Below are 13,886 nucleotides of genomic sequence, written 5' to 3'. Positions count from 1 at the left end.
CAAATTTCAAGCACCTTATTTGTAAAGCAGACTGGGAGTTTGTCGATCCCAAAAGCAAAACTTTTATGAATTGCATCATACTGTGCTCCCTGTGCTACTATTAAAAAAGAAAATCAAAATAATAAGCCACCAAAACTCCTAAAACCTCCTTTTTTCATACTGTATTATATGCTACAGATAGCTGTTGTCTTGACAGCTTTTTTTGTACAGCTATTTCAAACAGCGCTTAAGTTGAACATACTAAGTTTGGGTTCCTGACACTCGGATAACAGTGGAAGAAAGGAGATGATATAGCCAGTCTAGATATTGCCTCTTGGACAGAGACAGATGCTGCTTGAAATTATCAGGGAATTTTGAACATCTTGCTTCTAAAGCAGCAGCAATCTTACTGTCACGTACTAAGAGGTTTTACACGATGGCTAATACCTTTTTGAGTATGTTAATATGTAAATCAATAGAGAAACATACTTACCTTTTAATTAATTAGGTTTTAAATTTAGTATTCTTTTGAGATGAGTGCTTTTTGGAGATAGTGCAGGGAAGTCTGGGGAAGGTTGTTTATTTGCAAGGTTTTAATTGCATCTCATAATGGCTGTGAAGTTAATTTTTTTTTTTTTTTTTACTAAGAACATGGTCTGAGGCACTCTCATATGCCACTTGTAGAATCTGAAGACAGAATTGCTGTGATGGGCATATTCTTTAAGTTTATGTTAACAGAGGTCCACGTGGTTTGTTTATTGCTCTAGGAAAGAACCTAGAATCACATGCAGCAGGTCTTACGCATTATTATATTGCATTGGGAAACTGTTTCCTTCTTTAGTACGTTAAAAGATTACACACTGGACTGGTCTGCCAACATTCCCTATGTCTTTTAGTTTAGTGGATGTGATAGTGGCTCTTTTACCAAGAACTCGCGCGTTCCCATCAACACTGTATCAGTCTGCTGTTTTGGGAGGCAAACAGCCAAAGCCTCTTCCTCTAAAATTGTCAGATATCCAAAATAGCGCCAGAAAATATTTTCATTTATTGTTCTCATGACTGCATCATCTTAATCTGTAGTTGTTGAGAGGTTTTCTGCGGGTTTTTGTTTGTTTGGGTTTTTTTAAACAAAGTTTATGCCCTTGTCACCTACCTTAAACTAAAAGCATATCTAGTAGGAATCTGGGGACTCAAATAATTACTGTATACAGGCTCTCAAAGAGATTGCCCTTCATTTATAGAGTGTTTTGAAAGTGTACTGAGGGAGCAAAAACTTCTGAACTTCTGTAGGATCATAAGGTGTTTGACAGAAATAAGAAATACTTGATTTGATATGGTGTGTCACTGGAGTTGTAGTTCATATGCCTCAATACCCTGTCTTGAATGTTGCTCTGAGCTCAGGTTCTAAAAGAGAATGAGACCATGAGTTGGTTGAAATACAGTTTCTGTGACATAACAGCATTTTAGTCTGAATATTTTGGGATCGTGTCAAAAGATCTTGTCTTGAGAGGGTTTAAGGTGGGGTTTTTTGTTGTGGTATTTTAACAAGAATGCATTTTCTTGAGAAAAGCATGTTTTCTGCACCTCCCCCACACCCCAAGTCCTTTTTCAACCATCTACCTCCCCCCAATTTTGAGATCAAGCACGCTTCAAAAAATTTTTTGTTACCAACCACAACAGAAAATAAAAATAGATGTCCATGTGCATCCTCTTTACTTGTTTCTTTTCTAGGTATGTACTTCGGTTGCAGACATTGAACTGTCTTGTACTGTACAGACATGTCTAGAAAAGTATCTGAATTGTTTTCATATTTTATCGTATAAGTTTTTGTAGCCTGTTGAAACGCAACATTCTTTTAGGTTTCGGTAATCTGAGGAATTGCTGCATGCGTTTGGTAGTTGTATTTGGTATATCAAATCTTATTTTGTCTTAAATGTGTTTCACAAACTCAGCCTTCATAATTAAAACAATTTAATGACTGTCATTACTTTCATTCTTGTCATCTTGCAAAGTAAATCTTAGTCATAACATTTCTGTGCTGGTAAAGGAAAACTCTCCCTGGTTTTGCTACGTTTCAGTTTTGTATTTGTGCGTGCTTGCTCTTTTTCTCTAGAAGCTACCGAGATACATTGGTTTGGACAACAAAGGTGAAAACTGTATAGTTTTGTGATTAAAGCAATGAAGACTAGCTTTGCATATGCCTTTATGAACGTTTAAATTTTTCAGATGATCGCTAAAGATTTTGTTTGTTCTTTAAATGGCAAAGGTGTAGGGATAAGGGAGAGGCTGGTCCAAAGGTCAGGTAGTAGCCTAGGAGGTGGGCTTAAACTGGCAGTTTCCTCCTCTGCCAGATTTTGCTGGGCAAATCACCTTTGTGCTCTAGCTGTAACTTGGGTTTAATCGTACTATTCAACTTCGTAGGAGTGTTGTGAGAATAGAGATACTGAAACAATTGAAGAGAGAGGTGTATAAGTTTCTGAAATGGGAAACTATTTTGTTCTGCCTCTCCTGTACTTGGCTGACATCTTGCTTCCTGGTACTTGATAGGTGGTGCTCTAACTTTTACTGTATGGACTCTTGCTCAGTAGCATGGGAGAAGAGGAAGGACTACATCAAACACAGTTACTGGTATGTAACTTTTTGCTTCTTAAATTAAACTGTAGCCTAATATTTTGTGCAGTGTCAGGAGCAGGGTGAAAGAGCTGTTTTTATGATGTAAGATACTAATTGGAAATAAGCGTTACAGAAAAAAATCCAGTGAAAGCTGTGAAAGAATCTATAAATATTTCTTCCTTTTCTTCTACACGCCCAAGTGTGTGTGATGTATTGAGGTTTTCAAGTTTGCTTCTGTGTTTTCTTCTGTTGGTGTTCCTTAGAGTAGTAAAAGTACGAAAACCAGGATAACATTCAGTTGAAGTTTTAATTATTCTTCACAAGAATATAAGGTAAAATAAAAGAAGCTTCAAACTCTGCACAGAGTGTTTTAATGTTTGATGACATAATCATACATGGTTGATTAGTAGTCCCAAAAGCTGTCTCTAGAGGTCAAGTTTCATATAGAGGGGTGTGTTTAGAAATTACTGTACATACTACTTTGTAGAAAAAAATTAAATGGTATATCCTCTGATAGGAAGTTGCAGGAATATCTAAAAATTTAGGAAAGGCACTATCAATCAAAAGCTCGGGTTGTATTAAAAATGGGAATACTGCAAATACGTTAAGTTATGGGAGAAAATTGTAAAAGAAACTTCCAAAGCATTTAATATATTGGTAATCCATAGCTTTTAAGAAGTCTATGAAAAATGAACATAAGAACAAGTTCATATATTCTATATTGTTGTCTCTGCATATTATAATTTCTAAAGAGTTTTGTACCTTCAGTGGAAAGAACGCTTAAAGAGTCAGCAGATCCAAAAAAAAGAGGTTATTTCATGGATCTATACAGCGGCATAAGAAGTGTACAGAGTCAGACCAAATCTTTATCACTACTGTGCTATCCCCAGGTTTTCAGAGCAGATAAGTATGTAACATATTTTGAAAAGAACAATGTTGTTTCACTTTGGTGGATTTTTTGTGACTCTGAAAAAGCTGGGAGAGCTCTTTGGAACATATGTGGAACATACCGTAGCAACCAGAAAAGCAAGGCAGAGGTTAGGGCTTACCAAGGGAAATGGAAAGTAATATAGAAAGACACTGCAATAGTATTTTGTTTTTATCGGCTTTTATTTGAAAAACTTTGTTTTGTTTGGGTTACTACATTAAAAAAATCCCCAAATATTAAGCAAATGGAATTCTTAGGACAGAAGACTTAAAAGGGACATAACAAAGGTGCGTAAATGTAAAGATCAGGTACTAGCTTTCATTTACAGCTAATTTTTGTAAGACTAAAAGAAGTGACATCTATTGCATCAAAAAAAAGAAAAAGTTACCTTGTATTTCAAAGAGATCAGCCGCTATATTTGCGTGGGGCACTGTTGTCAAAATTAGTGCAATTCAGAAGAAGATCTGGAGGCTAGTGCTTGAAAGTCATACCTTGGAAAATTCAGCAAATGATTTCAGCTGTAAATAATAAGAAGCCTGGATGCGCTTATTTTTAGCTGGTGAACCCAAACTAGGAATGCGGGAATTTTGCTTTCTTACAGTCAACTGGGAAAGAAGTACAGAAGCTCGTACAGAAGGATGACTGTGCCTATCCTTACTGGACTTACACAATTTATACTGGAATTACACAGTTCATTGACTCACCTGAGTAAGGGAACCAGAAGGATTGCTTTAGGCACCTCGGTTGAATGTCTCAAGTTATATGGAACAAATATAGATCTTATTTAGCCAAAATAAGCTGTTTCAAGCATGCTGCCCGTGGTATTTTTTTCATGTTACTTGGTTAGGCGTGTTGATGTACTGGAGGGGTCAAATCTTTTAAAGATGGTGTGCCGGGTTGTATTTTTATTTCCAAAATTAGAGGTTAAACATGCCAGTAGAAACTCGGGAGGAGCGAGGAGAAACTGCCTCTCCAATAGGTGAAATACAGCCATTGAGATGTTTGCTTCTGTGCGAAGCAGCGGCTCCTGACTTCCATCAAGTGTGGAACTTAATGGGAGCCAGGAGCTGGGAGCTCCTGCCTCTCTCCGATGCCATGACTTGTGGACCTGCTCACCCTTGGTTCCCGAGTGCCGTCTTTGGGACCCAGTCCATATGTTCCTGACCCCTGTTGTACCACACTGGCCATTCTATAACATGGTATGACAATTCTGATGTTTCTATCTTAAAAGAATTTGCTGCTTAAATTTAAGATTAAAGTTTTTTGGTTTGCTTTTTAGTCTTTTTTTCACCTCCCTCTTGAGCTGTTTTATGTTGTACAAGAATTTTTTGTTTTGTTTTGTTTTGTTTTTTAACAGGACACAATGTTTGTGCGAGGATTAAAGAGAAAATGTTTTGATGGCGAAGAAGATATTGAAGGAACTCTGGCTGGTATTAAGGCTATTCCTTCATATAATCTTCAGCGGCAGTCACTTTTAGATATGTCCTTGGTTAAACTTCAGCTGTGTCACATGCTGGTTGAACCTAACCTTTGTCGTTCGGTACTTATAGCCAACACGGTACGGCAGATCCAAGAGGAAATGACTCAGGATGGGACTTGGCAGATGATAAATACACAGAGTACAGGACAGGCATCTCTGGATCGTCTTGTTTCCACAGACATCCTCTGTCGTTCATCTAGGGAACAAGCTGAGGGAAAGCATGTTCCAGGCTATAGTACTTTCAATAAAGACTTTGAGAGTGACCAGGCACAAGATAGTTCAGAGACTATGTCAACAGCCTCTTCAGCGCAAGCCCCAAGAAACCTGCAGAGCAATGTGTGGGAAATGGAGAATCCACAAGAAAATAAAGGAAACTTTCAAAAATCATTAGATCAAATATTTGAGACACTGGAGAATAAAAGTCCTAATTCTGTTGAAGATCTATTTTCAGAAGTTGACAATTCTTACTATGATCTTGATACTATGTTAACAGGCATGATGAGCAACACAAAAATGGGACACTGTGATGGGCTTGAAACGTTTTCTTCTCCAACAACGGCAACTTCTAGCTCTAATTGCAAATCTGATCTTAATGAGCTTGATCATATTGTGGAAATCCTTGTTGAATCCTGAAACTCCTTGTGTACGAGATAAAGATCTGTTAATTGGGAAAAAAAGACTCGAGAAAGCTATTTCCACAGTTTGTTCTAGCAAATCTGCACGTGTATTTTACAAATATCTATATATTATATAGATATATATATATTTAAAAAGCACTTCATATTGCAAAATAGTGTTAACTCTTAAAGTTAACCCGCAACTTGTAGTGTAATAATCCAATTTATTGTCCATTGAACTGTAAGTATATACGGTAAATGTTTTTAAGTTTGAGGTCCAAGGCTCTTGAAATTGGGTTCCTTTTTCCAGTTTCTTTTAGCCTTTGATGGAGGATATGCTCAATGAGAGGCAATCTCTCATCTTTTTCTTATACTTCTCCCAGTAAAAAAGGTAATAAACATAGAGAGAAGTTTCATAACTGGTTTTCTATTTTCCTCCGGTTTCCACTTTGTTACACCACATAACTCCTACCATATCTGCTGCTTCTGTTCTAAGTCGCTACGTGGCTCTTAAAGAGCAGTATGCAATAGTTCCTGTTATCCTAGCTAGTTTATTCTGGGTTTTTGCTACAATTTTTACTTCAAAAATAGTTTTAAAGTGTTTATTGGTGTTTAGATTTTTCCAGGTATTTTCCTAAAATATATTTTTCCTACAGATGTTATGTCAGCTGCTAACTTAGTAACTTTTGATCATATCTGCAGTTGATGTATTTTTGAAAAGACTTTTCAAAAAGGGATGTTTTTTTACTGTGAGCTACCCAATGTAGTTCAGTAAAGTGTATGTAAATGTAAATACCTGATTTTATACCTTACATTAAAATATAAGAGCTGTTCTCATGAATCTGTTTATTTATAGAGTAGTACTTTACTAAATTGAGAATTGTACAATTACTCTTTTCACACCCCATGTACTTGAGTATCGTTAGAGGAAGAGTTTCGATCCAACTAGATACAATTACATTTAATTCATTTCAGACCATATTTTTTGTTAACTACAAACCTAAATTACGTAGGTTTTTATTTATGTGTATTTATATGTAAATGTCATCAAGTGAATTGTTTATCACTGAAGTCTACCATCAAATATTTGTTTATATGGGATAACTATCTTGCACTAATTGCTACAAAAAATGTTCTTAGCGGCCTTTAAGTCTCAACTGGTGTGTCATGATGTCTTGTCATAATTAATATGCTCCACTCTTACCGAGGATTTCCTCTTGGCTTTTTTTAATAAGAAAAGATAATACAACATGGGATGGTGTTCTTTTCTTCAAGTACTCACATTCGGTTTAGAGTGCATATAATTAAGCTTATTCCTATGAGACTTCTTGGCAAAGAGATGGTGTATGATTTTGTTATAAAATGACAAATGTTTACTTTCACGAGCTGGTACTGGGGGAGAAACCTGAACGAACAGAGAGGTAGAGAAGGGGGGAAAGACTGGCTTCTGGAATGCGTTAGCATTGGCTGTGCCAGGGAAAGAGATCCGCCAGTAACTCTGTTGTTTTCTGTAGAGCTGAACCAAGCGAGTCACTGAACATGAAGAGAGTACATTTCTGTGTCTCTGACAGGCTCTGCCTGCCCGTGAGTGACCTTACCTACTCCTCACTATCCTTCTCAGATTCTCAAACCCCTAAAGAGGGGAGGGTGGGGGCAGGGTGATGTTAAAGACAGTCCAGTGTCACCTCCACAATAGGAGACGACTGAACTTATGATTTCAGTAAGTGCTTTAGAAGCATCTGGTTTGGGGAAAAATGATATCACTTTGCTAAATTTTTCAAACTTGAAGACATACTAACTCAGTCACGTGAAACCATGCAGTTGGTTTGAGTCTTCAGTGAAATTTAAAAATTGCTTTTGTATTAAACTTGGACATGAGATAATCCATAGCTACTGTAGTAATTAAACATTGCTTCCTCGATTAAAACTTCATTAATAACTTGGTATTAAATTATGAAATACCATATAGATACTTGCAAGTTCAGTCCATATAATACAGCTGGACCGAAGAAACATGCCAGTGCTACAGGTCTTCATAGAGATCCCACTCACAACTGAAAGGTATTGCAGTAGTACATCCTGCATCGGGAGGATACAAGTATTGACGTGAGCTGTCATCTCTCACAGTGACCTAACAGTCTCTTTTATTTGGCAGTGTTGGTTTGCAGTATCAGAGATTCCTTCCAAATTACAAATCCACAGGAAACTTGTCTTTGTGCTTTGCTGTGTGTGAATAGACCCACGGAATTGGACAGCAGATGCGTTAGGGTAAAGCAGAGCACCAGGAAGTTTCAAAGTATTATAAAGGGAACATTAGGGTTGAGTTGAATAATTAAATATCTACTGTCCCTCCGGGAAACTTCCCCTAAAATTGCTATAAACTGCGGTTCAAAGCCTACAGAACGACTGTGGGTGTTCCCCTCTGGTTCCCTCCCCATCCTCCATGTTTGTTAAATGAGCAGTTGCACATTAAGATATTTAAAAAGGTGCTCTTCCCCACCTCCTTAGTGTGCATCGGTCTCCATGTTACAGGTAGGAATTAGTGTAATTTGTTCATAACTCTTAAACTGTATATGTCAAATGCACGTGTGTGTGTATATATATATATATGTCTATATCTGTACCCTACAGTACGAAACATCTAGCTGGGTGCGTTCCTTTACCGAGGAAGTTATGTCTAGCTAGAGCAATTTGTAGAGACTGCTTGGCTTAACAGGAAAGGTATTAGGTAAGCATGCATTTATATAGTTAAGCATTTAAACAGAAATATACATCCTGTTCTATTACGGTCTTAAAACTTATGTGCTTTTACATGCCTGGTATCTTGGCTCAAGTCTTCAGCAGGTATAAGAATTTGTATTGCTGAAACTCGCAGAGTCACTGTGCAGAACTGACGTGTGCCTAGAACTGGTCCGACTTTGGGAGGACCAGTCAGTGTAAAATCAGCTTGTCTCCCTACTGTTTTATTGGTGTGTCTCAGTCTAATTCAGCTGCTCGGTCCAGGTGGCTTCATTTCTGTGTTGGTTTTTTTTATATATATAAAAGAAAAAAAAAAAAGCCTTATTTTTTAACTTGCATTGTCATTTCTTTGCTAATCCAAAGAGGTCTTAGTTAAATATCCATCACTTAATACAGTATGTTTCCCCTTTACATATTCCTCTAAGACACTGAGAGACATCAGTAATGATAGGGTGCCTGCAATACAGGGAATTTTATACTTACTTTGTGAACTGTAAGTACAAATGGCAAGATATGATGCTTGCTGGTGGTGATTTTCTTAATTTCTACATATAAATGGGTAATCACTTAAGCTCTGTTAAATTCAAAAAGGCTTCTGTAAGATTTTTGCTACCACTTCTAGCAGCCTTTTTTTCTTTTATGTGCTCCTAGGGAAAAGAGTCATGGAATTTGCAGGGCAGTTCAACGCCGTGTCTGAAACAAGGCTGACAACTTTCAAGCAAACCAGCTAACATCAAATCTGCTTCCTTCTCAGGTAACCTTGAATATCCTTCCCTTTCTGTCTCTGTGCCTGTGGTTTCCTCCCTCCTTCTCCCTTGCAAGAAAATCCAGAACACAGGGAGCTTCTGGAGCTCGGCCGTTCGGCCAAGGCAGCGGTGTGAGGATCCAGGCTGAGTTCACAACGGCGTGAAAGTTTATCGCTTCCCTGTTTGTTTGGTGTTTGTTGGGTTTTTTTAATCCCCTCTCTCTTCCGCAGCTCTGAGTTTATCCAGCAAAAGACGTCGGCTGTCTCTCTGAATGTAGCCATATTTGCCTAAAGAACAAATCTGGTAAATGCAGAGGGATGTCTGGACTGCTTTAGTAGGCATTTTAGAAAGCATGATTGTAAATTGACTGATAGTATAGTTTATATTGTAATTATCAAACCGTTACGGATGTCTTGTGCCTCAGAATATTGATTTCAGTCTATGACTTCTTTACAGTTCTGCGACTTGCTCCATATTCCCCTATAACTAAAACTCCATCAAAAGCTAGGATGAAAAGAATATCTATTTATTTGCTGACATCTAGGATGAGACAAGAATGCTTTCAAAGCTGACTTTTGTTCAAAGTGAAAGTGTGTTTATGTCGCAGGCCGAGGATGTATAGTCCCTTTTGCAAAAAAAAAAAAACCCATGAGTGATCATGACAAATTTTGATTGCTCATCAGCTCTTAAATGAGTGTGATTTCACACTATGTGACTAATACTAAAAGTACAAAACCACCAAGTTGCAATGAACGAAGTACTCATCTTAGGAAAATACATATTTTTGTCGGCTTGGCTTATTCAACTATAAGCTTTTACAAGGATCATCTAAACTCCTTTTGCTGTCTCTTGCAAAGTTGACAGTGAGGATAAATTTTACTATTTTTTCAAGGAAGTTCCACGAAGAGATGAAATCTCACTAAATAATTCAAGTTATCAGGAAAGAGATTTGCTTCAGATGTCTGAAGTGAATTTTTATTTTATTTTTTAAGCCAGTGAAAAGTACTAAAATTTCATTATCTGACATGATTTTCATGAGTGTGTATGGTAGCTTTTTTTCAAAAACAATTACTCCTTTGCTTAACCAAGATTCCCCCAAAACGAGTGGTTTATTACCTGAAGAATTATTGTGGTAAATGTTGATGCACAACCAACGTGTCAAGAGGAAAATACAAAGCTAGAGGCAACTTTCCATTGCAGGGAAAACATTCAGTAATTTCAACTGTCATCTTTTTAGGGAAGAATGATTGAAGTTACAGGTGATTACATGACTTCTTGCAAAAACAGAATTAAAAAGCAATCGTATCTGCTTGTCTGCTGTATTTGGAAGTCCCCTCGGAGCATGTGGGAAGTGGCAGGTAAGTATTGCAATAGTGAAATGTTATAACAACGGAACAGCCTATCGCATTTTTCATGTGCCAGTTCCAGACAAGTTTTGGAGATCAAGAAAATGTAATGTAACTTCAACCTCGGGTTGTGTGACCTTCCAAAACAAGTCTGCTTAAGGAAAAGCAGGTTATGGCGCTAACAACGACAACAAAAAAATAACCCACCACCAAAAGAGTTTAATACTCGGAGGAGAAAACCAGAACTTAAAACAAATCCACTTTTCTGCATTTGAGATTGTTACTGAGAGAAATGCTAGACGTGGAAAGTACTGGGTGTTGGGTTTGGTTTATTTTTTCGGTCCAGTGAGCTGACTAAAGTTTAAGATAAAATCGTTGAGTGGCTATTTTAATTGAAGCCCAGTAATGTGGTTTGCTTTTGTGCCTGGTTTGTTTGAAAGGTATAGGGAGAAAGCGCTTTTTCTTGTAAATTGTGATTCTTTTGACAAAATAGAATAATGGCTTATTTAGTACTCTGACAAATACTCAATACTGATGGGATTTTTTTTTAAATTACCATCTTGAGTCATGCCTTTTTTTTTTTTTTAAATCTGAGTAAGTGTAGGATTAGTTAGTAGTTCACAGGGGCTTTACTACTAAAAGGATGCGGTAAAACCAACCAAGGCTTGATGCAGTAGGCACTACCCTTTCTCCCTTTCTTGTTCAAGTACGGCATACGTGATCGTTCTGTCATTCAGCCTCAGAATAGCTAATTAATTTCAACCAAATCTGGCAGATCCCTACATTTTTAGATATTTTTTTTTTTAAAGTGTGCAGGTGAAAAAGAAGAACGCAGAAGAAAACTGTGTTCTGTACTGATATCCAGAGAAAGGAGAGGCATTTCCATGTTTCCAGGCATGAGACCAGCTTCAATTAGAGCTTGTACCTTAAGACACAGAGGTAATTAATCACAGGCATAAATCCATAGGAAAGCAGTCTTTGTTAGTTCCTGTGTTCCTGGAACTGTGCTTTTGAATAGATGCTAGTAGGAAGGTAAGTGTAAGTAGCAGACCTCCAGTAATGCTTTCAGATGAGTTATATAGAGACCCTGATTGGTTTCGGGGTTGGTTTTTTTTTCTGGTTCATGTGAAATTTGCTGCAAAAGCAAAAATGTTGCTCATGAGAACGGTACCCTGGCCTGCTGCAGCGGGTACAGTCATACTGAAAGACCATGTTTAAATCATAAAAAAAACCCCACATTAAATCCTCCGTTTGCCTCAAGATTAATTTAAGGCAAAATGGGAGAGCGCTAAAGACTCCTAGAACATGATCTCACTTGAGAAAGTAAGGGCCTTTTAAAGAAAGTTTTGTCAAGAGAGGCCTTGGCAAACAATCAGTGTATTTTTGTGTAATTTCTATTAACTTCTCCAAACGTTGGGCCATAAATCCAAAGTTCCTATGCGTGTATTTAAACAACTTCATGTTAATATTTTTTTCACAGATCTTGTCAGAGCAGGTATGAAACAGGACTGACCTTTCTAGAAACGCCTTCTGTGGAAGGCACGCGCACCCGTTTCTGGGAAAGAAAACACAAATTGGTTACAAAACAGCTGACTGCATAAAGTTAGTAAGTGGGAAGAGCAGGGTGAGGGGTGGCGGTGTCTTCAGTAGGTTTGCTGAACGGGAGGAGAACGGCAGGGTGGCTCAGGTGTGGCATTAACTCGCTGTAGCTGTAGAGAGGAATGGATCATCCACTGTACCGGCGCGATGGGGTTGTCTGGAGAACGAGTCGTTTTGGCCAGTGGTGGGTCAAATCTAGAAAACTTGATTTTTGCTCAAGTTATTAAAACACTTTGGCGGTGCTGCTGGTTAAATTACCCTTTTATATGCAGCGTTAGACGTGATCCTTCCAGACTTGCCCCTTCCACACCAGCTACCTTTGTACGCCCATCCCCTATCTGTTCCTTGGAGATAATCCCCGGCATATGGTAGGGGGTCGGTCCTGGTGCGAGACTCCTGGTTGTCCCTGGTTGACTTGAGCAGATGGAAGAATCTTCAACATCTATAAAAGTTACTCTTCTGCTTAAGGAGAGCGCGTGATGGGAAGGGAAAGGGTATGGAGGGGGGGGGGATGTTTGGTCCACTCCTCCCCCTAAGCGCTGCCCATCGGTCCCCTGCTTACACGGGGTGCAGCAGATGGACCGTAGCGGGGTAGGGGTGTCACCCCTCCACCATTCGGGGAGGTGTCCTCCTCCCTGACACGGCCCCGGCAGCCTGTCAAAAAGGATTCATTAACGCTTCTTCTGGCAGCAGCGGCTCCCCTTCTGTGCTCCGTGACCGCCCCCCCCCGAGCAGCCAGGTCAGAGCACAGCTGTGGGCCAGAAATGGGTGACAACCGGGCGGCAGGAGAGCGGTGGCCCGGAGAGACAGTCCCCTCGCCACCAGCAATGGGTCCTGCAAGGGTCACCGGTGGCTTTCTGTGCTGCTTCACCTTTCCTTCGCGTTGCTCCTACCCCTTCGCGGCCCCCACCGGGCAACACAGGGGTTAAAATCTGTTGGGTTTTGTAAAACCCCAAGTTTTCTGCAGCTGAATAATCGGAAAAAAAGCGATTGATCTTTCATCAAAGTTGTAGGTTCTCTCTGCCGGACAGCTGCAAGCGTTCCTGTAGTATTTATTAGACCGACACACAACATGTGCGTGTGTGAGTTCGGTGGGAAGAACCTGAACGTGCAAACGGGCTCGGTTTTACTGTCGTAGGGATTAATTAATCTAAACCCATCTGGAGAGCCGGAGCGGGTTCTGGGGGGTGTGTGTGTGGGGGGGTTGTTCATCGGGTAACACACAGTGGGGAGCGGCCAAAGGCCTCAAAATCGGTCTCTACAGTAAATACTTGGAACGTCAAGGTTTTGAAACCGGGTTTGCACAAATGGCGGTGCCAATGCGGCCGCGTTACGCAAATGCCCGTGGAAAGCAAATACAAGGGGTTTGAGCGTGGCCAAAACCACCTCATCTTTAAAGTAAAAAAAAAAAAAAAAAGAAATGAAGTGAGTATTTATGGAAGAGTTGTGCAATGTTTGATGTAGCTTTATCGCTGGCGGAGAGACGTGCGGGCCGTGTTTCCCAACCACCCCGGTCGGCGGGAGCTGCAGGAGGCTCCTGCCAGCCCTATTACTTAAATTCGGCAATTTCGGGCAAAGACTGCGAGTTTAAACCCCCCCCCCCCCCAAAAAAAAAAAAAAGGGTGTGGGGGTGCAGGGCTTGGCTGCGGGCCCCGCCGCCGGTAGTTCCACAGGCCCCAGGGACGGCGACGCCGCCCGCCGCCACTGAGGCGGTCCTCTGGGCCCGGCGGCGGCAGCGCGTGCAGCCGCCCCGTGCCTGCCCGCTCCCTCCGCCCACCGCCCCGCAGCGCCTCGCCGGGGGACTGCGGGGGGGGGAGACACACACACACTCGGCGGCGC

General features: G+C 40.0%; 1 protein-coding gene across 1 annotated transcript; it reads left to right on the top strand.

Annotated features, from left to right (window-relative positions):
• The first annotated feature begins 2,568 nt into the window (after positions 1 to 2,568).
• On the top strand, positions 2,569 to 5,633 carry CDCA4 (cell division cycle associated 4). The gene is given in 4 exon segments (XM_074149668.1): positions 2,569 to 2,607; positions 4,442 to 4,601; positions 4,604 to 4,719; positions 4,878 to 5,633. Coding segments are annotated over 4 exon segments (1,071 nt in total).
• Positions 5,634 to 13,886: the final 8,253 nt, after the last annotated feature.

This window comes from Numenius arquata, chromosome 6, assembly GCF_964106895.1.
Source record: "Numenius arquata chromosome 6, bNumArq3.hap1.1, whole genome shotgun sequence".
In the NCBI taxonomy this organism is placed as follows: Eukaryota; Metazoa; Chordata; class Aves; order Charadriiformes; family Scolopacidae; genus Numenius; species Numenius arquata.
This window is presented reverse-complemented; position numbering and strand designations above follow the sequence as displayed.